The following is a 27,791-nucleotide window of genomic DNA, read 5'->3' as shown; positions in this document are numbered from 1 at the left end:
CGGCGTCCCGGGGCGTCAGGCGGCGCCGGGCTGACGTGCGCGCGCAACGGGGCGGGGCCCGGCCGAACCACCAGCAGCCGGGCGCGGGGGGTGGCGCGGCGGCGGCGGGCCGGGCGCGGGGCGCGGAGCGGTCTCCCGGGGGCGCCTTGCGGGGCTCCGCCTTGAGCTGAGGCGGCGCACGAGATAGGGGCGCGACGGGCTTCAGGGCAAAGCGGCAGCGGCGTGGCGGACGAGCCCACAAGGCGGCTCCCCCCCCGCGCCCCCCGCCCCCCAGCGACTGCGGAGAATGAGCGCCTCCGGCTGCCGATCGCAGCCGGAGAATAAACCCCAATGATCTAGGGCTGATCCCGCGCCCGCTACCATGTCGGTGGCTTTCGCGTCCGCCCGGCCGAGAGGCAAAGGCGAGGTCACGCAGCAAACCATCCAGAAGGTGGGCTGGGGGCCCCGGACTGCGGCACGGGAGCTGCGGGGTGCGGGCGGGCGCCGGGCCGGATCGAGGGTAGCCGGCGGGCGCGGGGCGCGAACAAAGCCGGGGCGCAGGCGACCGCAGCGACCCCGCCGGGGCCCCGCGCGCGCTTGGCCGCCGACGTGCGCCAGTTTGGGCGGGGGCGAGCGTGGGCCATGAGCAGGGCGCGGGGCGGCCCGCGGGGTGGTGTCGGCGGATCCAAGCCGGGAACGACCCTGGGCCACGCCGGGCACGGTGGGGACCCGCAGCTTTCTAGACCAGGGGCCGCGGGCAGGGGCGCAGGGTGGCAGAACAGACTGCCTAAGGGGTGGTGTCCGAAAGATGCTGCTCGCGGGATGGTATCCTCGGATCCAACCCGGGATCGACTGCGGGCTGCGCGGGCACAGTGGTGACTCACCATCTTTGGGGCCACAGTCCGTGGGTAGGGGTGCAGGGCGGTGGGACCAGGCGCCCACCGAGTGGTGTCCGCCGGCCATCCCGCGCGCACAGGGGATCCGCTTCGCTGGCGAAAGCGGTGGCGCTGCGTGATGGGCGGCCCTGGCCCCTACGCGCACCTTGACTGGTCGAGGGGCGCACGGGGCGACAGGAATAGGTCCCAGCGCCTGGCCCCTACCGCCCCCTTAAGTGCTGGCACTCCGAGGCACAAAGGGGCGCATCCAGAGGGTGGGACGCAGTTCCAGTAGCCCCGCAGCCCTTCAGGGAGCGCGCTACACCCTGGGGCCGACCTGCCGGCCAAACCTTGCTGCCCTTATTCGCGTGTCAAATTGTCTTTCAGCGTGACACCTAGCCAGCCTCTCACCTAACAGAAACTTTACACATTCGCTTTACAGCCTTGCCCACGTTCTTTAAGTTCGGCCTTGTGGTTTTCTAGAGATACCTTCCCGTTGGTTTGGGGGCACCTTTAACAAAGCCTTAAGTTGTGAAAATGAAGATTTCAGTTTTCCTATTGTTTTTCCTTAGAAGAAAAGCTCAGAAGAAAGAGAGTGTTAGTCATTCCGGCTTGAATTTTTTTGATGTTTTTGACAGCTATGTTACTTTCTTTTCTAACCTGCGGTCCTCTGCAGTATGCCTTGGTTTCTGTGAGCCTGTTTTTCCCCTGAGGGGATTCACTTTGATGGCCGCGGCCCTTCTTCCTTGATGACCTGCGGGGACCTGGTGGACTTGTTCTCAGCCTCTTGACTGTTTGAGACGACTTTTGCCGTGACTGGTTTTGACAAACGAGGAGCCTCATAAATGCTAAATGGGGAAGAGAAGACTTAAGAAGCAGGAGAAATACAGGTTTAAAAGTAGAGCATTCTTATTTGTTTGGTTAACCCTTATGGGGTGTTTACTGGCCTTATTCTAAGGGCTTTGCAGGTCTCAACTCGTTTAATGTCTTGAGTTACTATCGTCCCCATTTTACAGATCAGGAGACAGGTATAGGGAAGCTGAGTGCCTACTGGTACACGGTAGAGCCAGGAGTCACACCTGGACAGCGGCTCCAGGGTCTGCCCTGACAGTGACACTCCATGTCGGACTCTTGGTTGGGCAGAGAGTCAAGCATGTGACCCAAACGCACATGTTGGCAGCCCAAGGGGCTCTGAGGACCCAGGTTTTTGGAGCTAAGTGTGACGAGTATAGTCACTGTTCCTAAAGCTGCCTTGGCGTCAGCATTCATCCAGTTGTTTGCATTTTGCAAGTCTCTAGGCAGAAGTGTGTGTTTGAGCACTGCTCCCAAACATCAGATCAGAGAGACTGCATCGCAGGGCAGAAGGTCTGCATGCTGACCGTTGGAGATGGGTCTTCGGCTTAGGCTGTCATCTGGCTTGACCTTTTAGGGCTAGCAGTCTGTGTAGTCACCTTGGTGTTTTGTCAATGCATATACGCAGGGCTCTCTTACTGGTATTCTGAGAGGGCATCAGAGATACATGTTCTGCACTCATATGAACTGTGTCCACAGTATGTGCTCATGCTCAGAGCGTTGAGAAAAAGCCAGGGGTTCCTTGGAAGCCTACTTGGTAGTGAGACAGCAGGGAGTACACTCTTGTCCTTTGAGTATGTTTGGACGGGAGCTTGCCAGGCAAACTCCTACTCAACCTTCAAGGCCCCACTTGGCAGTTATGTGGTGAGTCCAGCATTTTGACATGTCACTTGGGCTCCCAAGTTTTGTGTTGCTGACCTGTTGTTGTGTCCCCAGGCTGGCACAGTGTCCAGCACAGTCAGTGCCTAGCATGTGCTGGAGCATCTGTGACCCTGGTCCCATCAGTCGAGCGTTTGGGACGGGCAGTTGTAGTCACTTCCTACAGCCGTCATAACAGATTACCACAAACAGGGTCATTTAAAACAGCTGCAATTGATTTTCTTACAGTTCCAAGGGTTGGAAATCCAAAGTCTTGGTGTTTACAGTGTTGCTTCTTTTCTGGGGTTCTGAGGTAGGATCTGTTCCAGGCTTTTCTTTGAGTTTCTGGCGATTGCTGGTGGTCCTTGGAGCTCCTTGGCCTGTAGACGCATAATCCTGACCTCTGCCTCCATCTTCACCTGGCCCCCTTCCTATGTGTCTATGTCCGATCTCCCTCTTCTCATGAGGACACCAGGTGTGGGATTTAAGGTCCGCCCTAATCCTTCTCTGTTGGCTCAGATGGTAAAGAATCCGCCAGCAATGCAGGAGACCTGAGTTCAATCCTGGGTCAGGAAGATCCCCTGGAGAAGGGGATGGCAACCCACTCTAGTATTTTTGCCTGGAGAATCCCATGGACAGAGGAGCCTGATGGACTACAGTCCATGGAGTCACAGAGTCAGACGCAACTGAGCAACTAACACATTAATCCATGTGACCTCAAATATAAGTTGATTACTTTCCCAAGAACCCTATTTCCAAATAAGGCCATGGTCCCAGATACTGGGAGTTAGGACTTGACCAGGTAATTTTGAGGGATGCATTTCAACTCCTAAAGGAGGACACATGGGGCAGGGGCGTATCAGATAGGGAGGACCAAAGAGTAGGGATAGTAAGGGTCTTAAAGGTTGAGAGTCACCAGTGGTCCCGCCTGTGGTCTGCAGGGAGCAGAGCAGGTGTTGTTCAGTGGCTCAGTCATGTCCGACTTTTTGTGACCCTGTGGACTGCAGCATGCCAGACTTCCCTGTCCTTCACCGTCTCCCGGAGTTTGCTCAAGCTCATGTCTGTTGAGTCAATGATGCCATCCAACCATCTTATTCTCTGTTGCTGCCTTCTCTTCCTGCCTTCAGTCTTCCCCAGCCTCGAGGTCTTTTCCAATGAGATGGCTCTTCGCATCAGGCACCAAAACTGGTGGGGCTAGAAGGGCCAGCCTGGTTAGGGGTGCCTCAGTCATGCACTCAGTAGTCTTGCTTGCAGTGACCAAGCATAGTGTGAGGGGAGGTGCAACCCAGGTGAGAACCATGGGGGACATGATTTGGCCAGAGGGTCTGAGCTGGAGGTGGGCAGTGTCCCCAAGAAAAGCCAGTGACTCTGTACCTGGCCAGCTGACCTCTAGGCCAGGACCCATCCTGAACTGCTCTTTCCGGCTGGGGACCAAGACCATGCTCTGGGTGTCACTGGTGGGGGTTGGGGTGCCGCTGTCTCCACAGCCTGTGTGGCTGTACCGTGGCCGACCTGTAGGTGCCTCCTTGCTGCTTGGCACATACTAGTTGCTTAAGAAATGTGAGTTTTATCATCACTGTTTATATTGGTTTCCTTAGCTTGTTTCCTCAGCTGAAGAGCAGGGGTAGCATCTTGTCCCTCTGCACCCGAGCACCTTGTGCGGGGGAGACAGGCTCTGTAGAGCTTATGGAGGGGTGGGCAGTTGGCGTGTTTGCTGATGCGGGTCAGGCATGGGAGAGAGATCAGCAGGGTGGCTGCCCAGCCCCAAGGACCTCAGTGCCCAGGGGCAGGGTGGGGGCACAGGGGTAAGGGGTGACCCATTGTCGGGGGAGTGCCCTGTGCTCTCTCAGACCTGAAACTTGCCTTAAAAATGTAGGCTAATTCATGGGGGAGGTAGATTGGCCATTTTAAAATTCACAACTGAGAGGGTCTTGGGGACTCGGAGCCTCCTGTGAACTTTGCTGTTGATCATCTCAGGTAGTAATTATTGAAAGCACTTTCACCCCAGTGAGCAGAGGCCTGAGAAGGGTCTCCCGGGGTGGGAGTGGTGGTGTCCCCTCACTGTGGTCTCTGGGACCAGCCCTGGGTGGGGAGGCAGGGTGCTGCCCCTGAGCACACCTGAACCTGTGCTATGGAGGCTCTGAGTGCAGCCCCTAGTAGGTGTTCTCAGGGAGGGAACAGCTACCACTTGGCCTCTGCCCTTCTGCCCAGGCATTGCCCCAACCCAGGTGTTGTCCTGGGAGCCCCCTGGTGGAGGATGGAAGCCTCTGGATAAAGTACAGGCCGCACCCCCTGCCCCTCCACAATCCCGCCTCCTCAGGGCTGTGTCTCTCTTGCAGAGCCTGGAGGGGGAGGGAGAGGGAGGCAGCCAGGGGCCCTCTGACACTCACTCGCAGGTGTCCCCACTGTGCCCTGCCCGTGGCCCCAGCCCTCTGCCCCAGCCTGCTCCCCAGGCCCTTGGGCCCTGTGCTGGGAGTTGGATGACAGCGTCTATGCGGTCCCCAGGCTTTGAGTAGAAGCCGCCCTCCCCTGCAGTGAGGGGACCTAGCACTGGTGTCCCCAAGTGGCAGGACCTGGGCAACATCGGGCCAGTCTGGACCGCCTGATCTGGGGCACCATGACTGTGTGCCCTGCTGCGTGAACATGACAGGAGTCAGAAGGCTCCAGGGCGAAGGTGCTGGATGTTTGTGCAGCTGAGGCTCCTGAAACGTGACCCCAACCCCTTGGCCAGCACGGCTCCTGAGCAGATGGGCGACTGCGCCGGGACTGCAGGGCTGGTGGATGGCAGTGGGCGGTGGGGTCAGCAGTGAGGGTGGAGCTATGGCAGCTCACAGCCCAGCGCCGCCACCCCCAGGCCTCGGGTTCCTTGTTTTAAGGAAGATGACATGGTTGGATCCTTTCAACTGCATTTGTGGTAACACGTGATTATCTGGTACAGGAAGGCAAGTCACCTTGTAAGTAAGTGATGGTCTCAGCCTTTTGATGGTATTCTTGACATTGAGCAAAAGCGATGAGTAGATTCTGAAGGGCAGGTGATCCCAAACTGTAGGAGTCCAGGGTCCTGTGAAGAGGGAAGGGAGCCAGGCTCACAGGGGCGGAGTGACAGTGACTGAATAATGTGGGGACCCCACATCCTTAAGGAGGATGGACATATGTTTGCAGCTGCGTGCACGTTAACATGGATCACAACAAACTGTGGAAAATTCTTAAAGAGATGGGAATACCAGATCACCTTACCTGCCTCCTGAGAAATCTGTATGCAGGACAAGAACCAACAGTTAGAACCAGACATGGAACAACAGACTGGTTCCAAATTTGGAAAGGAATACGTCAAGGCTGTATATTGTCACCTTGCTTATTTAACTTATATGCAGAGTACATCATGAGAAATGCTGAGCTGGATGAAGCACAAGCTGGAATCAAGACTTCTGGGAGAAATATCAATAACCTCAGAAATGCAGATGATACCAACCTTATAACAGAAAGTGAAGAGGAACTAAAGAGCCTCTTGATGAGGTGAAAGAGGAGAGTGAAAAAGCTGGCTTAAAACTCAGCACTCAAAAAACTGAGATCATGGCATTCATCCCATTACTTCATGGCAAATAGATGGGGAAACAATGGAAACAGTGACAGACTTTACTTACTTGGGCTCCACAATCACTGAGGACAGTGAAGTCACTGCAGCCATGAAATAAAAAGATGCTTGCTCCTTGGAAGAAAAGCTATGACAAACCTGGACAGTATATTAAAAAGCAGAGATAACACTTTGCTAATAAAGGTCAGTATAGTGAAAGCTACGGTTTTTCCAGTAGTCATGTACAGATGTGAGAGTTGGACCATAAAGAAGGCTGAGCACCGAAGAATTGATGCTTTTGAATTGTAGTCTGGAGAAGACTCTTTGGAGTCTCTTGGCCATCAAGGAAATCAATGCAGTCAATCCTAAAGGATATCAACCCTGAATGTTCATTGGAAGGACTGATGCTGAAGATGAAGCTCCAGTTCTTTAGCCACCTGATGTGAAGAGCCTACTCACTGGAAGAGACCCTAATGCTGGGAAAGATAGAAGGCAGGAGAAGAAGGGGATGACAGAGGACGAGATGGTTGGATGTCATCATCGACTCAGTGGACATGAGTTTGAGCAAACTCCAGGAGATGGTGAAGGACAAGAAAGCCTGGCATGCTACAGTCCATGGGGTTGCAAAGAATTTGACACAACTGAGCAACTGAACAACCACAACCATGTTAACGTGCCTTACCACGTCCTTAGGGTCTGAACACACGTGTCAGACACAGAGGGAGGACCACAGGGCGGGGCCAGCCCTCCCAAGGACACCATAGGAGTAAGGTTTGGGGTTTTTTGAAACCCACATATCCGATTCACCGATTCACCCATCAGGCAGATGTTTGTTGGAAGGGGTCCTGTCAGCATCCATCAGCAGGGTCTGTGGCCTGGGGGCTCCTAGTTATCCTCTGGGGTGGCTGGTGGCAGCTGCCTCTGTGCTGGCAGGAAGGAGCCCTGATGGATTAGCAAAATGTTTGCCCTGAGAACCATGGTGGGAGGAGGGTCAGCTACCTGGGGACACTTACCCAGCTCTCCAGTCGTGCCTCCCACAGCTCAGATGGCTCCCAGGAGTTATCTCACGTGGAGTTGGCCCCACATGTGGAGGCGTGCGCTGCGGTCTCTTGCAGCCACAGAAGCCCCTGAGTACCATGTGTTTGTTTTGTGGAATTCTCTGGTGCTTAGGAAACCACGAGCGGGGAATTTTGTGGCTGAGACAGGGACGGTGGGAGACCAGCGGGACGGAAATGTTCCCTGTGTGTGCACAGCGGGCACGGGGAGATGCTTCCAGAACCAGCTGAGGTTGGCTGGAGTGTCAGCCAAGGGTGGGGGTTTGGAGGCCCACCCTCCCCCTGGGCCTGCCTGGACTTCAGCACATCCGTGAATTTCTTCCCATTTCGAGGGCACAGCCTTTGTTAATTACAAGAACAGGCACAAGGACATTGTGAAGGGTCTTTCTGCCCATTGTGGGGTGACCTGATCCCCCCTCGGCAGCAAGTTTCAGGGCTTCCAGGTCCCTCTGTGCCCCTATTCCAGGGTTCCCTGATGGCTCCAGTCCCTGTACCCTACTCTTTTGTGGGCTCAAGGACCCCTAGTTCCTCCCCTTCCCAAATTTCTGATATCCTCAATCCCTCACCCACCCAGTCAGGACCCCACGTGTGGCATCAGTGGCGCCCTGAGCCCGACCCTGCCTCATCACCTGTGTCCTCACCTCCAGGCAGCCCCATGGGCAGCAGAGTGCCAGGTCAGTCATCACCTCCCTCGAAGCCAGGTCTAGTCCCTGGTAAAGCCTGTGGTGGATTGTCACAGAAACAACAGCTGAGTGGGGCCACCCCAGCTCTGAGCCTGTGTTCCCACCCCTACGGCAACCCCGGGCTTTCCTTCGTGGTGCTCTGACCGCTGAAACAGCGGCCAGCACAACAGAGGCTTGATGAGACCTGTGCTCTCTGGCTACCCACTGGGGCCTGAGACCACCAGGGTGACCACGTGCCAAGGAGGCCCCACTGATGCCAGAGCTGAGGCCAGGAGAGACCTGCGGCAGACCGCCCCGACAGCCCAGAATCATGAGATCTAAGAAGCCGCTGTTTTCACCATGGGGCATGGGGACATTTGTGACACGCGGCAGGTAACAGCTGTGCCCTGTGTCCCATGACCTTGGTCTCGTTGGCCTCTGCAGTCCATCCAGGCTGAGGTTCAGCAGGTCACCCTCTGCTGGGCATAGGCTTCCCCCTCCCCCAGCCGTTCCATGGTTCTCCGTCTCCACCACATCCTCTTCAGCACGTTCCTAAAACTTCTGTCTCTGCTTTCGGATGTGCCACACCTTTGCCTGGGCCGTCCATGCCACTCAGACTGCCCTACCTCCATCTCCACCTGTGTGTTCCTGGTCATCTTTCCAACCATGGCTCAGACATTGCTGAGTGCTCCTGGATCCCTGCTGTCAAGATCACAGATGACACAGCCGCCTTGTGGCACCAAGCAGATGTGTGCCCATGGCCAACTCGCCCTGACTCCGGCCGCCTACTGCCCACTCCCATCGCAAGCAAGGGTGGGGTCTGGCCACCTCCTTGTCACGCTTACCTGGGTCTAGGATAGGCCTTCAGAGATGGGATCCCACCATGACTTGGCAGTCGTGGCCCTCAGTGCTGAGCGCCAGCTTCTCCAAAGGGTGTTGCCACCTTCTCTACTGTCTACCCCAGGATTCTCGCCTCCAGAGGCCCTGGGCCATGCCTGGCACTTGAGTTTCAGCTCTTATATTTCATGAGTCTCCAACTCCTTTCTCTGTGACATCACCTGCCCTATCCCCCTGAACCTATGGAAAACCAGGCTTCCCAAGAGGGCAGAGAGCAAGGGGCATGCCCTCTGGTGCAGGAAGACACAGAATCTCCTGTGAGAAAGCTCAGAAGACAGCAATAAATATGTGAAATAGATTGTTAATCCCCGTCAGTGTAAGTGTTGTCTTTATTTTTCAACTTTGTATTAAGGATACACACTTTTTAGACACACACTAGGTAAAGAAAGGGGCTTCCCTGGTGGCACCGTGGTAAAGAATGCCCCTGCCAGCACAGGAGATGCCTGAGACAAGCGTTTGATCCCTGGGTCAGGAAGATCCCCCGAAAGAGGAGATGGCAACCCATTCCAGTATTCTTTCCTGGAGAATTCCATGGACTGAGAAGCCTGGGGGGCAACAGTCCATAGGGTCGCAAAGAGTCAGACACAACTGAAGCAACTTAGCATGGGCACGCTGGTAGGAAAAAGAACAAGTGAAGCCCTGGGCCCACCCAGCCCCAGCAGTCCCAGACTCTTCAAAATTACCTTTCACACAACATCGTAAATCATTTATACTCCAATATAAAATAAAAAATTTTTTAAAAGAAAAAGTTAAATAAAAATTTAAAAGATCCAAAAAAAGAAGCTTAAAGATAATAGAATCATCTTTTAAATGGTAACAGTAACAGATGCCTCTCTTAGAAATTTTAATAAACACATATAGGGAATAAGGAGGAACTGATTCACAGATAACCACCATGTAGTTGGCAGGATATGAACCTGCTCAGGGAGACCCCAATGGATTTCCAGTCCATCAGAAAATATCAGGGCTTCCCTGACAGCTCAGTTGGTAAAGAACCACCTGCAATGCAGGAGACCGCGGTTCGATTCCTGGGTTGGGAAGATCCGCTGGAGAAGGGATAGGCTACCCACTCCAGTATTCTTGGGCTTCCTTGGTAGCTCAGCTAGTAAAGAATCTGCCTGCAATTTGGGAGACCTGGGTTAGATCCCTGGATTGGAAAGATCCCCTGGAGAAGGGAAAGGCTACCCACTCCAGTATTCTGGCCTGGAGAATTACATGGACTGTATAGTCCATGGGGTCACAAAGAGTCGGACACGACTGAGGTGACTTTCACTTTCATAGGAAATAAAATCTGTAATCTCCAATCTGGAGTGAGCCAGGGTTGCCCTCTGGTCATTTACTTCTTGTTTTAAGGTTAGATTTTACACTCATCAAAACCACACCTGCACATAAAGAATCAAATCATGCTGTGGGGCTTGTATTAGAAATTTGGGGTCATTCTTCCACCCCCATGCTGGTTTCCACCTCCCAGCAGCACCACTTGCCCTCACCATTGCTAAACCAAGTGGCTGCTTCTTGAATGATCTTAGCTTTAAGCATTGTCTGTTGACTCAGTCCACTCACAGCCTGGAGGCTGAAAGTCTGAGACCAAGGTGGTGGCAGATTTGATTCCCAGCGAGGACCCGCCCCCTGGGTCGTGGACGGCCGGCTGGCCACCTTCTTGCTGTCTTCATCCCAGAGGAAGCTCTGGTGTTGTCTTTTTCTTCTCACTAGGGCAGTGATCTCATTATGGGGGCTCTGCCCCCATGACTTTATCCAAACCTGAACACCTCCCAAAGGCACTGCCTCCAGACGCCATCACATTGGGAGTTAGGGCTTCAACACAGGAGTTTTAGGGGGACAGCAGATACTCAGTCCCTAACATTTGCTTTCACATGAAGATGATGGCAAAGGGGGTCATGGCTCATTTTCATGCTCCCTCTTCCACCACACACAAGTGCCCCTATTACCCCAGGATGGTCCCCTGGTGGTTGATCCACCTCTGGTTGTGATAGTGTAAATATTGTTCCATGCACGATCTTGTGTGTGATCATTTTTCCTGTCCAGTCTTTTTTTTTCCCTTGGAGTTGGCAATCTCACTTTCTTTTAAATCATTTCTCACTGCTTTATCCTAGACTTTTTCCCAGTCGTGGAAACCTCAGCTCAGGTAATCTGTCAGGTTCATGGTCTCAGGGCTACTCTTCTTGGGCCTCTCTGGGTCTCCCTCCACCATGGTCCCCATTCTTTAGGCCTCTGTGTTGGTCTGAGATCTTCCCCTTTTGACATTTGCTCCCTTGTTTTATGGGACCACATCATTTTACAGATCCTGAAAAAAGGTCTGTGGGACAGGAACCTTTAAAAGAATTCCCATATTCTCTTCCCCCTGATTGCCCAAGTTAACATGTTGCCTCATTCGCTCTCTCCTCCTCTCTCTGCCCCCCTGCCCTGTGTATAAATATTATTTTTGCCAGAATCATTTGAGATTTGCAAACTGACTTTTACTCCCAAATGTCCAAGCATCACTTTCCTAAAGACAAAGATATAACCACAGAACAGAGATGGGAATGTGGGAGCTGACATGGACACAGGACTGTTATCTGGTCTGTAGACCTAATTCTAATTCCCCATTTATGCCAAAAATGTGCTTCATAGGAAAAGAAAATCCCAAGTCATGTATATTCAGTTTGCCAGTAAGGAATTCTTCCATCTTCGTCTTTAAAACTGACATTTTGAAGATTATGGGTCAGTTGCACTCAATAGGGCTTCTGTGGTGGCTCAGATGGTGAAGAATCCACCTGCAATGCAGGAGACCCAGATTAGATTCCTGGGTTGGGAAGATCCCCTGGAGAAGAGAATGTCAACTCACATTAGTATTCTTGCCTGGAGAATCCTGTGGACAGAGGAGCCTGGCGGGCTACAGTCCACGGGGTCGCAGAGAGTCGGATACAGGTAACACAGACACATTGTGCTCAATTAGGGTGGAAGATGCGTTTTCCTTTTTGTGTTAAGAAAGTGTATTAAGTCTCCCTTGGGATTGGGTTGTTGCTCCCCAGGATATTTTGGGATTGCCTCATTTCTTCTCAGAAGTGCCCCTTCAGGATCTTGTTATCTCTCCTGAGAAGACACCCCTCAGTCACTCCTCTGGCAGGCACTGTCAGGATTAGGTCATCACCTCTATAAGTCTCCCAGGCAATTGGTCATCTCTCTTCAGAAAGTCTCCCTAAGGATCAGGTAATCCGTCTCACAAAGTATACCTCAGGATCAGGTCATTCTAACTCTGATAGAGTCTCTTAGGACTCATAAACTCCCTCAGATAATATGCCTCAGGATGTCTTCAATCCTCAGGAAGTCTCCCTTCAGGTGGGCTAATCCCTCCTGATAGTGCTTCCCTCAGGATTGAGTCATCCCTCTTTTGAAAGATTCCCCATTGGCTCATTTCTCGTCCAAAAGTCTCCCTCAGGGCCAAATAATTCTCCTCAGAAGGTCTCCCTCTGGATCCAGTCATCCCTCCTCACAAAGTCTCCCACAGGATCGGATCATTCCTCTTGCAAGTCTCCCTAAGGATCAGATCATCTTTCCTCCAAAGGCTTACCCAGGATCAGTCGTTGCTCCACAGGAAGTGTTTCAAAGATCAGGTCTTTCCTCCTCAGAAGATCTCTGTCAGAACTGAGTCATCCCACCTCAGGAAGTCTCTCCCTGGGTCTGATTATCCTCATCAGAAGGTCTCCTTCTGGATCAGATCATTCCTGCTCTGAAAGTCTCTGTGAGATCTGGTCATCCCTCCTGAGACCGTATCCCTCAGGATCCCAAAACTCATCCTCAGATAGTCTCTCTCAGGGTTAGGTCATCCCTGCTCAGAGTCTCCCTGAGGATCAGGTCATTCCTCCCCCAAAATATCCCTCAGAGCAGGTCATTCCTCCCCCAAAATCTCCCTCAGAGCAGGTCATTCTCTTCAGAACGTCTCCCTGGGAGTTGGGTAATCCCTCCTCAGAAATCCTTTTCATAGATCAGGCTGTCCCTCTTTAGGGAATCTCTGATTTGGGGTGTTCCACTTAAGAAAGTCTCCCTAACGATTGGGCCATCTCCCCTCCGGAGTGTCAACCACCTCGGGATCAGGTCATCCCTCCTCAGAACGTCTCAGTCAGAACTGGGTCATCTACCTCGGGAAGTCTCTCCCAGGGTCTGATTATTCTCTTCAGAAAGTCTCCTTCAGCGATTTCCCAGGTGGGCCACTGGCTAAGAATCTACCTGCCAATGCAGGAGACATGGGTTTGATCCCTGGTCCAGGAAGATGGAGCTGCTAAGCCTGTGAGACGCAACAACAGAAGTTGGCCTCCGTTACGCCCATTTCTTTGCAACCCCATGGACTGCAATGCACCGGGTTCCTGTCCTTCACTATCGCAGAGTTTGCTCAAACTCATGTCCATTGAGTGGGTGATGCTATCTAACCATCTCATCCTCTGCCTCCCTCTTCTTTTGACTTAAATCTTTCCCAGTATCTGGGTCTTTTCTAATGTGTCAGCTCTTTGCATCAAGTGACCAAGGCATAGGAGCTTCAGCTTCAGCATCAGTCTTTCCAATGAATATTCAGGGTTGATTTCCTTTCAGATTGACTGGTTTGATCTCCCTGCTGTCACAGGGACTCTCATGAGTCTTTTCTAGCACCACAGTTAGAAAGCATCAGTTCTTTGGCGCTCAGCCTTCTTTATGGTCCAACTCTCACATCCATACACGACTACTGGAAAAACCATAGCTTTGACTATACGGACCTTTGTCAGCAAAGTGATGTCTCTGCTTTTTAATACACTGTCTAGGTTTGTCATAGTTTTCCTTCCAAGGAGCAAGTGTCTTTTCATTTCATGGCTGCAGTCACCATGCACAGTGATTTTAGAGCCCAAGAAAATAAAATCTGTTGTTGCTGCTACTTTTTCCCCTTCTGCTTTCCATGAAGTGAGATAGTACCTTGTTTTTAAAAAATCCTAACAGTGTAACATTTTCTCATAGTTATGAGAACTACAAAAATGTTCATAATAGCTGGTTAACATCTCATCCTATGGTTTTCCTGTCATTGCTTAAGTTATCCCAACATTGAGCACTTAGCGTCCCCCCTTTTCTGAGCAGGTAAGAAGGATGCTGAAATGGATTTATGCTTCATGTGAAGCGTGTGACCGTGGGAGAGGATTCTGCCCGGCAACAGGAGCCTAGGAGGTAGAGCCTGTGGTGCCTTTTAGGGGCAGCTCTGAGAGGGAGAGGACATGGCCTTCTGTGGTTGTTTTCCTTTCTTAATTAATCTGGGAAGGACTTCCTGGGCAAATGGCAGGGATGCCCAGTCCCCCTGGATCTAACAGCCTGCCTGCGCTGGGCTCCGCAGGCAGCCGCGCCCCACAGCGCCCCCTTGTGGCTCCCCATCTCGGGTCCGCTCCTCCGCCGGTGTGGCAATGGCAGAATTTGGCGCATCATCTCTAGGTTGGCAAAAACAGCCCAGCAAAGAGGAGGAGGTTGTAACAAAAAGCCAAGCAAGAGAAACCAAGCCCAAAGGCTCAGGGGCTGAGTGGGGAGGGCGAGGCCCTCAGTGCTTGGGTCCCCCATCTCCGCCCCACGTCCTGATGGGAAGTGTCTGCTCAGGGCCTCCTGGTCGGTCTCTGGGAGCCCCTCCCATACTCCCACGTGGTGACCTTTTTTGCAGCCTCTGTGGCCTCCTGGTCTCCAGGGCTACCCCAGGTGCTGTCCCCAAGTGGCCATTTTGGAGAATGCTCCCCCAGGCATCCCCACCACGCGGCCATTACTTGTGGGTCTCACGTTCTCCAGACTCCAGTCCACCCTCAAGGACCCTGGAAAACAGGTCCTGCAGGCTGTGGGTTTTCCTCTGCAGAGAGAGAACCTGGGACCTGTCTGGGTGGGGCTGGGTGTGATGGACCCTGGCCCTGCAGGGCTGCGGGCTTGGCCCAGGGATGTGGAAAGTGCTGGGCGCTGGCTCGGGCTGTGAAGGGGCAGCTCTGCTGATGGCACCACTGGGCCTCATGAGCTGTGGGATGGTGCCCTGGAGCCCCGCCAAAGACCACTCGAAAACACACCGTGTTCCCGTGCTCACGTCTGCTTCTCCTTCAGATGCTGGACGAGAACCACCACCTAATCCAGTGCATCCTGGACTATCAGAGCAAGGGCAAGACGGCTGAGTGCACCCAGTGAGTGGCCGCATCGCCTGCACCCCTCCCAGCTGCCTCGGGCTCAGTGGCCTGAGAGAGTGGGGCCTCGGGGTTAGCTAAGCTGCTGAGTCAGCTCCCCCTGGGTGGCTCCCCACGGAGAGGTGGGCGGGTTTGGAGGAAAATGCGAGTGTAGGGGAGAGTGGACCGCTGTGGGGCCCAGGGCTGGGTGCAGAGTGAGCTCACGAGCTGCTCTCTTGGATGCTGTTGCCTCTTCGAGGGCTGGGGTATCAAGTGAGCCCAGTGCCAGGGTCCACCAATGAGGCTCGCCCCCTGGCAGACCCTCCTATGTCTCCCTGGCCCCCACATCCCTCTGACCCACCTCCACCTCCATCCTCTGAACAGACTCAGTGGTACCAGGTCGGGTATCCCTCCCCACCCCCGGCCCTTTCTGGATTGCAGAGTGCTGTGCCACCTTCCCGTTCCCCCTGCCCCAGGGCTTGGCTGCAGGGCTGGGCAGGCTCCTCCCCTCACCTATGCCCCCGCCTGCAGGTACCAGCAGATCCTACACCGGAACCTGGTCTACCTGGCCACGATCGCAGACTCCAACCAGAACATGCAGTCTTTGCTGCCCGCCGTGAGTGCCCACCAAGGCTTGGCGGGGGGGCGGGTTGGTATAGACACCATTGGTCCAAAGCTGTGGGGCTGCTGTCTGGTTCAGATCTGGGAGATGAGGGTGCCTGGGTAGGTAGGGGGTCACTTGGAAGCTCCATCTTCAGTGATCAGAGGTGGGCCTAGGGGTGGAGGAGGAGCAGGGCGCCTGGCAGCCTGATACTGTAGCACAGGACAGGCTGTGCAAGGGCTCAAGGCTACCAGGGACAGAGACCCCGGCCAGCTGAGACCAAGGAGGGTGGTGGGGAAGGGTGTGGAGAAGGTGAGGTGGATGCAGCTGGGGCTGGTGAAGCAACTCCCTGAGTCCCAGGAATGGGGGGCCCAGCTTTGAACCTCAAAGTGTGTGTTGAAAAGCTTGGGAAATACTTGGAGTAGCATTTCTGTCTTGGCCTGAGCTGTCCAGCTGTATGAGAGTGGTGGTCTGTCTTAGAGGCTTTGCCAGGCAGCCAGCAAATGTGGCTGCAGGTCTTGGGGTGGCTGAGTCCCTGGATGAGATGGTCTAGAGGCTGTTCTTCGCGTTAACTCTCCTCCCGGTGACCTTCCTATTGCCACAGCCGCCAACGCAGAGCATGACGCTGGGCCCAGGAGGGCTGTCCCAGAGCGGCTCGGCCCAGGGCCTGCACTCGCAGGGTAGCCTCAGTGATGCCATCGGGGCCGGCCTGCCACCCTCCTCCCTCATGCAGGCCCAGATCGGCAATGGTGAGCAGCCCCGGCACGCTGGGCTCGGGTTGGTTCCGGGAAACAAGCGGGTCACCGACTGGGCTCCCGAGTGGCTGGTGCTGCAGTGGAGACCCCCTCTTCCCAGAGGCCCTGCTGCGGGCACACGTGCACAGATGACACGGGGGGGTGGGTAAGGCCCTTGTTGCAGCCCCAGATTGGCTGCGACCCTGAAGATCGACATGCGTCACCTGGTCACATGAGTGCACAGGTGTCCTGTCCTTGGGTTGAGAGTCGGTAGCAGCCATTGGGAAGGTTGATTAATGTGATGGGAAGCAGGCCGTTTCCTTCTCTGGTTGCGTCCTTGACCGTGGTCAGCCTCCCCCCTGCACAGGCACCTGAAGGAAGCTCGGGGTGGGGGGGTCTTTCAGAGCCGGTCTTCCGTGGGTTTCACGCCCCTTCACCCCCGACAGGTCCGAACCACGTGTCCCTGCAGCAGACGGCGCAGAGCACGCTGCCCACCACCTCCATGAGTATGTCAGGCAGTGGCCACGGCTCGGGGCCCGGCTACAGCCACTCAGGCCCTGCCTCGCAGAGTGTACCCCTGCAGAGCCAGGGCGCCATCAGCAACTACGTGTCCCGGGCCAACATCAACATGCAGTCCAACCCAGGTACTGCCCTGTTCGGCCCATGGCCCCCTCCTCTGGCAGCTCCCCGAGGGGCGGGGCTGGTGGGTACAGGCCTGGTGGGTCGGGGCCTTGGCTGTTCCCACGGCAGCTTCAGGGGAGGCTCTGAAGGGTGGTGGCATGCCCCACCCTACCCTGCACTGGGAGGACAGGGAAGGGCTCCCACAGGCAGGAGGCAAGCAGGGCATGCTGAGGAGTGGCGGGAGCCCCGCTGGGCAGCTTGGGGCCTTGAGCACTCAGGAAGCGTAGGGTCCAAACTGGGGTGCCCCATGAGTTTCAAAGCTTAGACAGAAACAGAGAGTGTGAAATTACTCCTTGCTTCTCGTTATGTTAATTACATACTGAGAACAACCTATTTGGGATATATTGAGTCAAATAAAATGTTGCTGAAATAGATTTCACCTGTTTCTTTTCAGTCTGTGATGTGGCTCGCATATCTTGTGCTGGACAGTGCTGCCTGGAGGGTCCCGAGCAGGGGGGCAGGAAAGGACAGGCAGGCGGGGCCCCCCAGGGCCCTTTGAGGCTACCGTCTGGGGAGGGCAGGGCAACAGGCTTCTCTGGGACCAGCAGGTGGGAGCCGCGTTTCACATTTTATAAGTTGCCCAAAGGCACTTTGGCAGGAAGGGTGACGTGGCCCCATCAGGGGGGCCTTGTGGAAGCCGCAGCCTGGGGTGAGGGTGCAGACTGGTCTGGGGGTGGGGGGGCACCACCGGGAACTGCTTGGCTTACGGGGTCTGTCGTGTTCCCCAGTGTCCATGATGCACCAGCAGGCAGCCTCGTCTCACTACAGTGCGGCGCAGGGCGGAAGCCAGCACTACCAGGGCCAGTCCATGGCCATGATGGGCCAGAGTGGGCAGGGGGGCGGCGTGATGGGGCAGCGGCCCATGGCGCCCTACCGGCCCTCCCAGCAAGGTGAGGCCGCCCTCGGTACCGGGAACCGGTGGGGGAGGGCCGCTGTGGGAAGCCCGGCTCCTGGGGGCTGGACATGCAGGGCCCCGTGTCCCCTGGGTGGGCCCGTCTGGGAGGTTCTGGGGCTCGGGGAGGTGACGTCAGCACTGTCCCCCCAGGCTCGTCCCAGCAGTACTTGGGTCAGGAGGAGTACTACGGCGGCGAGCAGTACGGCCACGGCCAGGCCGCCTCAGAGCCCATGAGCCAGCAGTACTACCCCGATGGTGAGGCCCACTTCCTCGGCATCTGTCCCCATCCCCAGTTGTTCCCAGTTCAGTCCCCGTGCCCCTGCCAGCAAAGCACCCAGAGTCCCCTTTGAGGGTGGGGGCTGGTCTCTGCTGAGAGAAGCTTCCTGCACTGGGCTCCCTGGGGCTGGGGGCACAGTCCTCTGAATGGATGGACATCAATGTCTGAAGGATGGCCACGAGCTCATGGTGAAGTGCCTTCAGGAAGGTGACGAACCTGAGCCAACTGTATGTCCCGTAACACCCACCTCCCAGCTGCTCAGTTACACCTTCTGCAGGTTATTTTCCTTTTCCATGTCACCGTTCCAGCATCTTTAAAATCAGGATTTGTGGAGATGGCTTAAAGTGACTGCAGAGGACAGGTGGGATTTGGGGAGGACCCCATGCAGGGATGTGTGACCAGGTCAGGCAGTGGGCGGTGGGGAGGTGGCCAAGACCAGAGGGGTCACGCACTCCAGTGGGAGCCGGCGGCGGGATGGTGACCACATAGTGACATTAAGAGCTAATGGACACATGTGTGTCAGACATGGGGCACCAAGTATGCCCTGTAAACCTTGGCTTGTTGGCCCCAGGAGCAGGTAGCCGTCTGCACTTTAAAGGAACCTCGGCTGCCAGACAGCAGGAAGAGCCCCCACAGGCTCCGTCTAGGACACAGGACCCACATCCAGTGGCAGGCCATCCTGACCTGATGGCTGAGTCCATGTGGTCTTTCCTGGGACTGGGAAGCCAGGACCTCTGCTGACTGCTAGGCGCCCCGTTTCCTTGCAGGACACGGCGACTATGCCTACCAGCCGGCATCCTACACAGACCAGAGCTACGACCGGTCGTTTGAGGACTCCACGCAGCACTACTACGAGGGCGGTAAGGCAGCTGGCTGTGAGCTCCAGGCCTAATGTGCACAGGGCCTGCAGAAATGGGGCAGGTGCTGATAGAGCTGCCAGGGTGATGTCACCCAACTGATTGGGTGCCAGCTGGCCCTGGAAAGGACTTCTGCTGCCCCAAGGAAACCCTGAGAGGAGAAGGGCCACTAATAAGCTCATGGGTGATGGGATCAGGGCCCCCAGTCTGCTGGTCAGGAGTGGGGACAACGTCAGGGCTGCCAGTGGCCCAGGAAAGAAAAGACGATGCGAATGGAACAAGTGACTAGAAAGTGTGACTTTTGGGGTGACCTTTTTTAATTGTAAAAACACGTAATGTTGCCATTTTAGCTGTTTTTAAGCACACACTCCAGGGGCACCAAGCACGTGCGCGTTGTGTGATCACAGCATCATCTCCAGAGCCTTCGTCTTCCTGAGCTGCCCATCTGTCCCCAGGAAACACTCCCTCCGTTTCCCCTCCCTCTCCGGGGAAGCTGGCTCAGCCTCCTCCTCAGGAAGAGCCCCACGCTGCTCACCAGGGCGGGCCTGTCGAAGTCTCAAGTACAGTTTGTACCCTCGCTTTGGGTTACAAGCATCCCCCTCCATGATTGATGAGGACTTTGCTAAGACGTCCAGTGACTTCTTTTAGGGCAGGTGTGGCAGACGGCACGGTTTCCTCCTGGATCTGGAAACGTTTTGTTCCACCTGGTTAGTGACCCCCGCACAGGACCACACACGGTACTGGCCACGCCTCAATGGGCGGCCTGCCTGGTCTTTTTTAGCTGGGAGGTGGGGGTGTTTCTTTCAGAGGAGTGGTCTGTGCCCTGAGAAAGGCAGGGGTGTTGGGTGGGGGTGATAAGAGGTGGCTTGAAGCTGACATGAAGGACTTTCCCATAATTAGCTTTGTCCCCCAAGGGAATGAGGAACCTCAAGAGACACAGGTGGCTGGTCCTGGTATTGTTCACAGGAGGCAGGCGCCCTGAAGGTTCCCTGGAGTGAAAGGTGCCAAGAAGTGGCCCGGGGCACAGCAAACCCAGATGGGTGGGACAGGGTTGCTGTCGGGGCCACTGCAGAGCCCTCCATGGAAACCTTGACGTCCCACTGGCATTTCCTCTCCAAGAGGTTTACAGGAGCAGAGGCTGGACACAGCCAGTGTCCACTGTGGCATGTCCAGGGCACTGCTGTGGCAGGTCCCCTGGGTCACACCAGGTGTGCAGCACCAGGGTGTCTGGATGCTGCCTTCTGTGTAAAACAGCGAGTGCTAAGAGCACACCCACCCACCATAAACAGACGAGAAATACTGGGGACAGCGATGGAAGTGACTCGGGGGTGATAAGGCCAGGCTGGGCGGGTGGTGCAGGCGGGCCCTGGGCCTCTCCAAGGTGGACTGGGTTTGTTTTTAGATTTCAAATTGCATCAATGTATCTGTCCATTTAGAAGTCAAACTTCGAAATAGTAAACATTATTGGCTCTCGTTGAAAATCAAAGCACTAATCCTGTGGCTGTGCAGATCTGTCCCCAACCCCCAGTCCCCGGGTCAGTCCTCAGTTTCTCCCAATGGTAGTGGTGACTATGGGTGGGCATTCGGGACAGCAGGGTGGCTCTGCCCCAAATGGCTGCCACTCAGGCCCCAAGGCTCATCTGTGCTTGACGACAAGGTTTTATAGACAAGTCACCATCATGGGTTTGTTTCTTTGGTTTGTGGCCACATGCCTGCCACATTTATTAACACCAGCCTCTTCTTTCACCAATGAGTGTTTCCTTTTTTCATGGCCACGTCATAGACTGTCGCAATATTCTTAAAGATAGAAACAAATGAAAAAGAGCAGAAAAACAAGGGAAGTTGTCGTCTCTGCCCCAGTGGAGGGAATGCCCTGGGTTGTTCCAGGAAGGGCAGAATCTGGGCTGCCTGGCTCTGCTGCTCCCACAAGACCCTCTTGAGAACCCCTCAGGCATGTTCAAAGAGTCCTGCCTCTTGTTTCAGAGTTGTCCAAACCAGCCCATCTTCCGCTGAAGTTTGGCCCTGGGTCAAGGGAAGGTTTTTCTGGGTACGTGAGAGCTGCGCTGCATTCTCACTCACTGCACACCTGCTGTGTCCAGGCCTCAGCGGCTGCTGCTGTGAATTAGCCCCTTTACCTGTTACCACAGAAGGAGAACAGGGACCTCCTGTTCCTGGAGAAACCTGCCGAGTCTCTGATGCACTTCTCAGGAGACACAAGGACAGTGAACCCACATCTCCACCAGTTGCTGACACCTCCTTGGCCATTGGCTGTCCCATTGGCCATTATTGCTGGGACTGGCCATGGTTGTGAGGAGGGAGCAGAGGTCAAGATGTTTCCTTAGACGGTGATCAATCAGAAAGACGGAGGAAAGACTTCCTGGTGGTCCAGTGGCTAAGACTCCACACTCCCAGTGCAGGAGACAGGGTTCGATCCCTGGTCAAGGGAATAGATCCCACCTGCCACAACTAAAGATCCCACATGCCACAGCACAGCTAAGAGCTGGCTCAGCCAAATAATAAATAATTTTTTAAAAAGACCTGGCAGGCTCCTCAGAGTCCACCTTAGAGAAGAGTTTGCCCATATTACAGAGCGTGTTCCTTTTCTTTGTGTGCAGCTGGAAATGGACTTCCTAGTGGGGTTTTAAGCCTTTCCACATGAATTTGCTCTCAAAGCTGTTATTTTTAAATGTACATTATCAGGATCCCAGTTTTTAAATACTTACAATTTATAATTCCTAGAAGAGGACAGTTATTTACAACTGGAAAAATAATGTAGAAAAATGGGTCATTTGGATTCCATTGTTCATAACCTGGCCTCTTGTCATGGTGCCTCTGTCTCTTACTTCCAGAATATGTTCTGATTAAAGAACAACAAAACAACGAACAGCTCTCCTTTCTGGGCAGGCTGTTCACTGGCTCTCGGATGCCACAGAGGAGTAAACTCCTGGGCCCCAGGCCTCTAGCTGCTCCTGCTAGAGGGTGGGGTCTTATGCAAAGTAGGACCCGACTTACTGTAAGTTAAAGGGCACGCACTGTGGTGTGAAGAGCAAAGCCCTATTTGAAAGAAAACAATGAAACCAGGCCTAAATTGGTCCTTGTATAAAGGCACTACGAAAACTGAATGGAATTTAATCTCTACACCAATCTAAAACTCTTGTGATCTGCGTCAGGAAGACTTTGTAGAAATATTTTTAATTTTTATTGATTTTTAAAATTTTATTTAAATATAGTTGATTGACTGTTGTGTTTCAGGTGTACAGCAAAGTGATTCAGTTATACATATATACATATATTGACATATGTACTTTTTTTAGGTTCTTTTCCATTGTAGGTGTAGGATTTTTAAATGGTTGTTAACACTCGCTCTTAACCCTTGATAACTATTTGTTAATATGCTTACCACTCTCAACTTTTACTATGAGCCTTCTTCCCAAAATGAGGCTTTTAGCATGGGTGCTGGCTGGCTAGTTAAGATTTTTGAAAATGAGAATTAAGGCATTTTCTTTGGAAAAAAAAGAAAAAATGAACCTAAAACATCTCTGGGACTATACCCACATATAGATGAAGAACACAGAGGCAAATTTCTGCATCTTTTCATCCATGAAGTACAGGTGTGAACTGGTATGCACATTTGCCTGTGAAACAAAGGTGCACTGAAACATGTGGGGTCCCTTTGAACTATGGGAGTCACACAGCCTTTCCCTGCGTGTGTGTCCAGATCTCCTTCTTATAAGGACACTGGATTAGGGCCCAGTCTAATCCAGTATGGCTTCCCCTTAACAATTACATCTGCAAAGACCCTCTTTCCAAATAAGGCCACAGGTCCCCGGGGTCAGTACCTCAAAGCCCTGGTATCAGGCTTTGTTTTAACTGCAATAGTCTTTTCATTTTGGCTGTATATTTGTATCTCTATCAGATAGTAAGAGAGAAGTATAATAAAACAATTTGTATTGTTGTGGAAAAGAAAAGGTACTGGAGCAATAGAGTCAAATCTATGGAACCCAAAGCAGCCCATACCTTGGGGGACAATGGAGCTGCCATTGTTCTCTGGAAACAAGCTCACGTCTACTTCCCTCTGCAGGAAACTCACAGTACAGCCAGCAGCAGACAGGATACCAGCAGGGCACGGCACAGCAGCAGACGTACTCCCAACAGCAGTACCCCAACCAGCAGAGCTATCCCGGACAACAGCAAGGCTACGGTAAGGCGGGGGCGGCGGGGGGCGGGGGATGTTGTTGCAGGAACGTGGTCATTCAGTGGGTACCTGCACACTTATTTTGAAACAGCTGTAGGTTTCCAGAAAAGCTGTGGGGAAAGCTGATGGTTCCCGTGGCTAACCTCTTCTATTCCCAGCGCCCCGTGGGCACAGCTAAGAAACCAGCACTGGTGCGTGGCCGTGAACTGAACCCAGTTTCTTCAGATCTCATGGACCTACCTGCGTGTCCTCTCCTGTCCTGGACTGTCTGGGGTCCCACAACTCCTTGGGTTGCAAGTTGCTCGCACTTTCTTTGTCTTTCCTGACCTTGGCACTTTGAAGAGGGCTAGGCAGGCACTTTGTAGACCCTCCATCAGGGTGGGTTTGTCTGGATTCTGAAAAAAAGACCATGGTGGGGAAGTGCCTTCGTATCCCCTCCCATGGGTGTGACTTGCCTCTACTGAGGCTGACAGTGGTCTTGTGGTCCATGGCGCCTGTCAGGCCTTCCCACTGCCCCATGCCCTCCATCCCCTACTCCAGACTGTGTTGTCACTGGGTCTATCCCCACCTGAGGGGGCATCATCCACATAGATTGTCCAGGAAGTCTTCTCCAGGGAAGATAGGTGTCTTCTCCCCTGTTCACTTAGTTATTGATCATATATTTCTATTGGTAGGTACTCACAGGTACTGATGTTACAGATCGGGTTATGATCCAAACTTCTTTATTTTATGGTTCAAGCTGTCTCAGCCCTGCCTCTCGGGAGCTTGGGTTGGTGCCTGTGCCCCTTGGATGTGCCCCCTGCTTTTGGCTTTGGGCATGTGCTGCTTTCTGGGAGCACAGCAGCCCTTGAAGCAGCTGGTTTTGGAAAAACCCCTCAGCCTTTGTCAATTCCGCCTATCCTGTCCACTTAGGCTTTGAGGCACCATCACTGTCTTGCGTGGTTTTCGCCATTTGCTGTGCATTTAACTCATGTTTACAGTGATAACTGTGACTGTGTAAACTGGTCCCAAGAAGCAGGTCTAGCGCTCTGACAGCAGCCCCCAGTCCCCGTCTGGATGTTGGGGGGGTGGTGCGCATAGCTGGAGCCATGGGGGCATAGCAGGGTTGGCCGCCAGCTGTGGTGCTTTCACTGCTCAGGTTTAATGTGGCGGAAAAACGGGTGCCGATGTCTCAGGGGCTTCCCCAGTAGCTCAGCTATAAAGAATCCACCTGTAATGTAGGAGCCGCAGTAGATGCAGGTTGGATCCCTGGGTTGGGGAGATTCCTTGGAAGAGGACATGGCAACCCACTCCAATATTCTTGCCTGGAGAATTCCATAAACAGAGGCGCCTGGCGGGCTACATTCCATGGGGTTCAGACACGACTGAATTAGCAGGAACGCACGTCTCAGGGGCTTGGGAGGACCTGTGGGAGAGGGTGTTGGGGGGTGATCTCACGATCCTGCTGTGTTCTAGGACCCGCCCAGGGTGCCCCCTCACAGTACTCCAGCTACCAGCAGGGACAAGGCCAGCAGTACGGAAGCTACCGAGCATCTCAGACGGGCCCGTCCACCCAGCAGCAGCGGCCTTATGGCTACGAGCAGGCAAGCCTTCTGCCCGTTTCCAGACCCACGCTTCACCTTGTACATCACATGTGACAAAGGTTTCCCCTATGGCCGTGAGGAATAATAAAATGGGACAGGCTGGCTCCCTAGGTTCCTCCAGAACATGAATTCTCTGAGCCTGTAAGGTTTTTAAAAATTTCCACTTCAGTCAGACACAGCTGGCTCTTTGTGTCCTAAACTCGCCTAGAGTCTCGTCTTTCACACCTTGGATGTCTCCCTCATGCCTGTTTCCCTCATGTCTGTTGCGTGCCTGCAGGTTACGGCACCTAGGCAGATTGTAGAGCTTGCATCTTGCCTGGCACAGTTGGATCTGTCTGGGGCAGGAGCAGGGTGGTAGGCGGGAGGAGATGGGTCCTGGGCACTCTGGAGTCTCCTTGGAGGACAGTCCCGGGCGAGAGGTGACTATCTATCAGTGACTATATGGTAGGTCCGAGGCACTAATGACAATTTACATGGCTAATAAAACCTTAAGGCACTGTGTGGATTAGGGGTGTTTTTCTCTTGGTACCTGAATAGGTAAGGTCCTGTATCTCATTTTTTAAATACTTCTCATCTTGCTCCCTAAAGAGAGATAAAGAATGAGCCAGTTGTACGTAGAGAATGAGTTTTCAACAGGAGGTACACAAGCCCAGGGCAGAGTTATTAGGGGAGCAAAGCTTTTTGGCTTTTGGAATGTTCCAGTGAGCATGTGGGAAGCGGTGCCAAGGGGAGTGTGCCTGGGGAGCCCGTCCCAAACCTGCTTACGGCAGGGTCGGGGGGGATGTGACGGGGTACCTAGCCCAGGCCCAGTGCGGTCAGCTGCTGTGTGACCACGTGAGCCAACCTCTTCCACCCACTGACCTAAGTCAGTCATCTCAGCCTGGATGGTGGCTTCCAGAACATCAGCTACCCACCTGCCTCAGGACACAGGTTGAGGCATTTGGTCGCTGGCCAACCATGCTCATCCACCTCTCATCCTGGGCGTGGGCTGGGGTGGGATCTGTCTCATCCTCAGGTGTGGACCCTCCTACTCAGGCCTGTTGGGGTATAATCTGTGTCTTGCTCTCTTGCAGGGCCAGTACGGAAATTACCAGCAGTGAAGGACCCGCGTCTATGAGGAATCCTGAGGCGGCATGTCCGCCCAGGATGGACAGGCCAGTGACAGCTCTGAGGGGCTGTGACCTGTAGGCTGCCCCTCGCCTCACGCAGCGTCTGCTTGTGAAGCACGCACATTTCATGCGGGGTAGGACAGCAAGCGTGCACGCTGGTGCCAGATGGCGCTTTGATGGTGTGACATATTTGGTGCTGTGTATAGTATTGTATGTCCATACAACGGAGAGGTTGTCCCTTTTTGTCCTCCCCTCCATGTTTCTAGCTAGCTTTAGGGGTCCCTTCATCATTGGAGTCTTCTCTGCCCAGTGATGGGACAAACCTACCAGAGGCCGCAGTCTGCGTGCTCTTATGCACAGACCTGAGGTCTGACTCTCCTCTCATGTTTGTACTGGGGGTGTAAACTTGTCTCTCACTGGCTGCACTGCCCCTGGATGGCAGCCGCTTTCTTCCTGGGCCTCAAGGCCGGGGAGTTGGGGAGGCATTTTCTGTAGTTTGCATCAGTCTCTGTTGTTACCCAATGGAAAGGATAAATAAGCTTCACTTGGAGAGGCTGTGAACCTTTATTTCCAGACCTTGCTCCTTACCTGTATCTCTGGTTCTGTTTATCCAAAAAGTTACACGTTTTTGTATTACAAAGTAAAGAGGGATCAATGACTTTGTTCCAAATAAGTAGGAATCCAACAAGGCAACTGTGATCAGCCTCACCCAGGGAGAGTGGTATTACTGAAGGAAGGAGAGGGTAGTCCTCTGGAATTACTTTGGGTTTGACCCTTGTTTATCGGATGGTCGTTTCTGGAATTTTAATATGTAATATGCTCAATTCTAAATTCATAATTTAAAATAGTGACATGGAATTCTCCAAAGAGTTGGCAAGTTATTTTATACTACTTCTTCCAGGACCTGCTTATTCAGATCTCCAAGCGAGCATTCCTTTTCATTTAGGAATATCTGAAATTCACATCTTATTTTTAAAGAGAACACCACGGATTTTACTGTGTTCTTCCTAAAAAGAAGGAAGGCTCTTACGTAGAGAAATTTGAGTCATTTTTACATTCGTAGGACATTAAATGCCATTTAAATTCTGCACAAACGTTAAAGATAGCTCATGTGGAAAAGTCAGGTCAAAGGAAAAATTCTACATTTCACTAGTAAGTCATACAGACATTTTATCAACCTTTACTTGGATAATAATACCCATATTTATTATGGCCCCTTTAAAAACATCTTTGGGTAAATGCTGACATATTTCCAAGAACCAAGAAAATACAAAAAAAAATCTAATTCTTGATATCTCAAGTCTACTGACGGTGATGTTTTAGTGAAGTCTTATGTTTTAAAATTTTAAAGTAGTACTTTATCCATAATTGGATGCTTTGCAGTCTATAAGATATTTTTAATGTGTTTCTATTAGAATGAATTCCGTCCCCACTGGGAACACGGCGGCAGTTACTGTTGCTGTTTTACAGATGAAGCACCAGGGCTCTTTGAAGGGACTGCTGGGGTCCAGGACAAGTCCTGTTCTAGGACCTTCTGCCCTCTTCTGTGGAGGCAGAATCACACGGACAGTGGGATAGAAATGTTTATTTTGTAGACTTTCGGGTTTTAGAAACCCTTAATACTAGTAAGGGCTTAAAAAATACATCTCTATATTAAATTACTTAAGTGAGAGCCCTTAATTGCTAAATGACACAGACATTAGCAATTTCAATTTAGGGAGTCATTTCCCTTCATTTTGTTCTGTTCTTTCCTGACAATTTTCATAGAAGTAATTTGCAAACTCAATCGGGGATTAAAATTTCCCGTTGAAAATGTTAAAACATTTCAGAGAACTGTGAAAATAGTTTATTTTTATTCTTTGCCAATATGGGAATATGCCTTTTGTGTATGTGTGTGTGTTTTTTTAAGTGCTGTATTAATACTTTTTGAAGGAAAAGGACACTTGAAAAAAACGTATCCCAAA

General features: G+C 53.0%; 1 protein-coding gene across 1 annotated transcript; it reads left to right on the top strand.

Annotated features, from left to right (window-relative positions):
* Positions 1-85: 85 nt before the first annotated feature.
* SS18L1 (SS18L1 subunit of BAF chromatin remodeling complex) lies at positions 86-27,785 on the top strand. Its single transcript, XM_005894002.2, has 11 exons — positions 86-430; positions 14,840-14,916; positions 15,427-15,511; positions 16,101-16,245; positions 16,677-16,874; positions 17,640-17,801; positions 17,957-18,061; positions 18,851-18,943; positions 23,022-23,141; positions 24,591-24,718; positions 25,792-27,785. The coding sequence occupies exons 1-11, from the start codon at positions 362-364 to the stop codon at positions 25,816-25,818; spliced, it is 1,209 nt and encodes a 402-aa protein (XP_005894064.2). The 5' UTR covers positions 86-361; the 3' UTR covers positions 25,819-27,785.
* Positions 27,786-27,791: the final 6 nt, after the last annotated feature.

The sequence above is a fragment of the Bos mutus genome, chromosome 13, assembly GCF_027580195.1.
Source record: "Bos mutus isolate GX-2022 chromosome 13, NWIPB_WYAK_1.1, whole genome shotgun sequence".
Taxonomy (NCBI): domain Eukaryota; kingdom Metazoa; phylum Chordata; class Mammalia; order Artiodactyla; family Bovidae; genus Bos; species Bos mutus.
Note: the sequence above shows the minus strand (reverse complement) of the source record. Positions and strands in the feature narration are given on the sequence as shown.

What these genes read in the sequence shown, in the direction of transcription:
- SS18L1 (XM_005894002.2), top strand. Translation starts at nt 362, where the DNA reads ATGTCGGTGGCTTTCGCGTCCGCCCGGCCGAGAGGCAAAGGCGAGGTC. An exon ending in CAACATGCAGTCCAACCCAG is followed by an intron (nt 16,875 to 17,639) that starts GTACTGCCCTGT and finishes CGTGTTCCCCAG; the next exon opens with TGTCCATGATGCACCAGCAG. An exon ending in GCAGCACTACTACGAGGGCG is followed by an intron (nt 18,944 to 23,021) that starts GTAAGGCAGCTG and finishes TTCCCTCTGCAG; the next exon opens with GAAACTCACAGTACAGCCAG.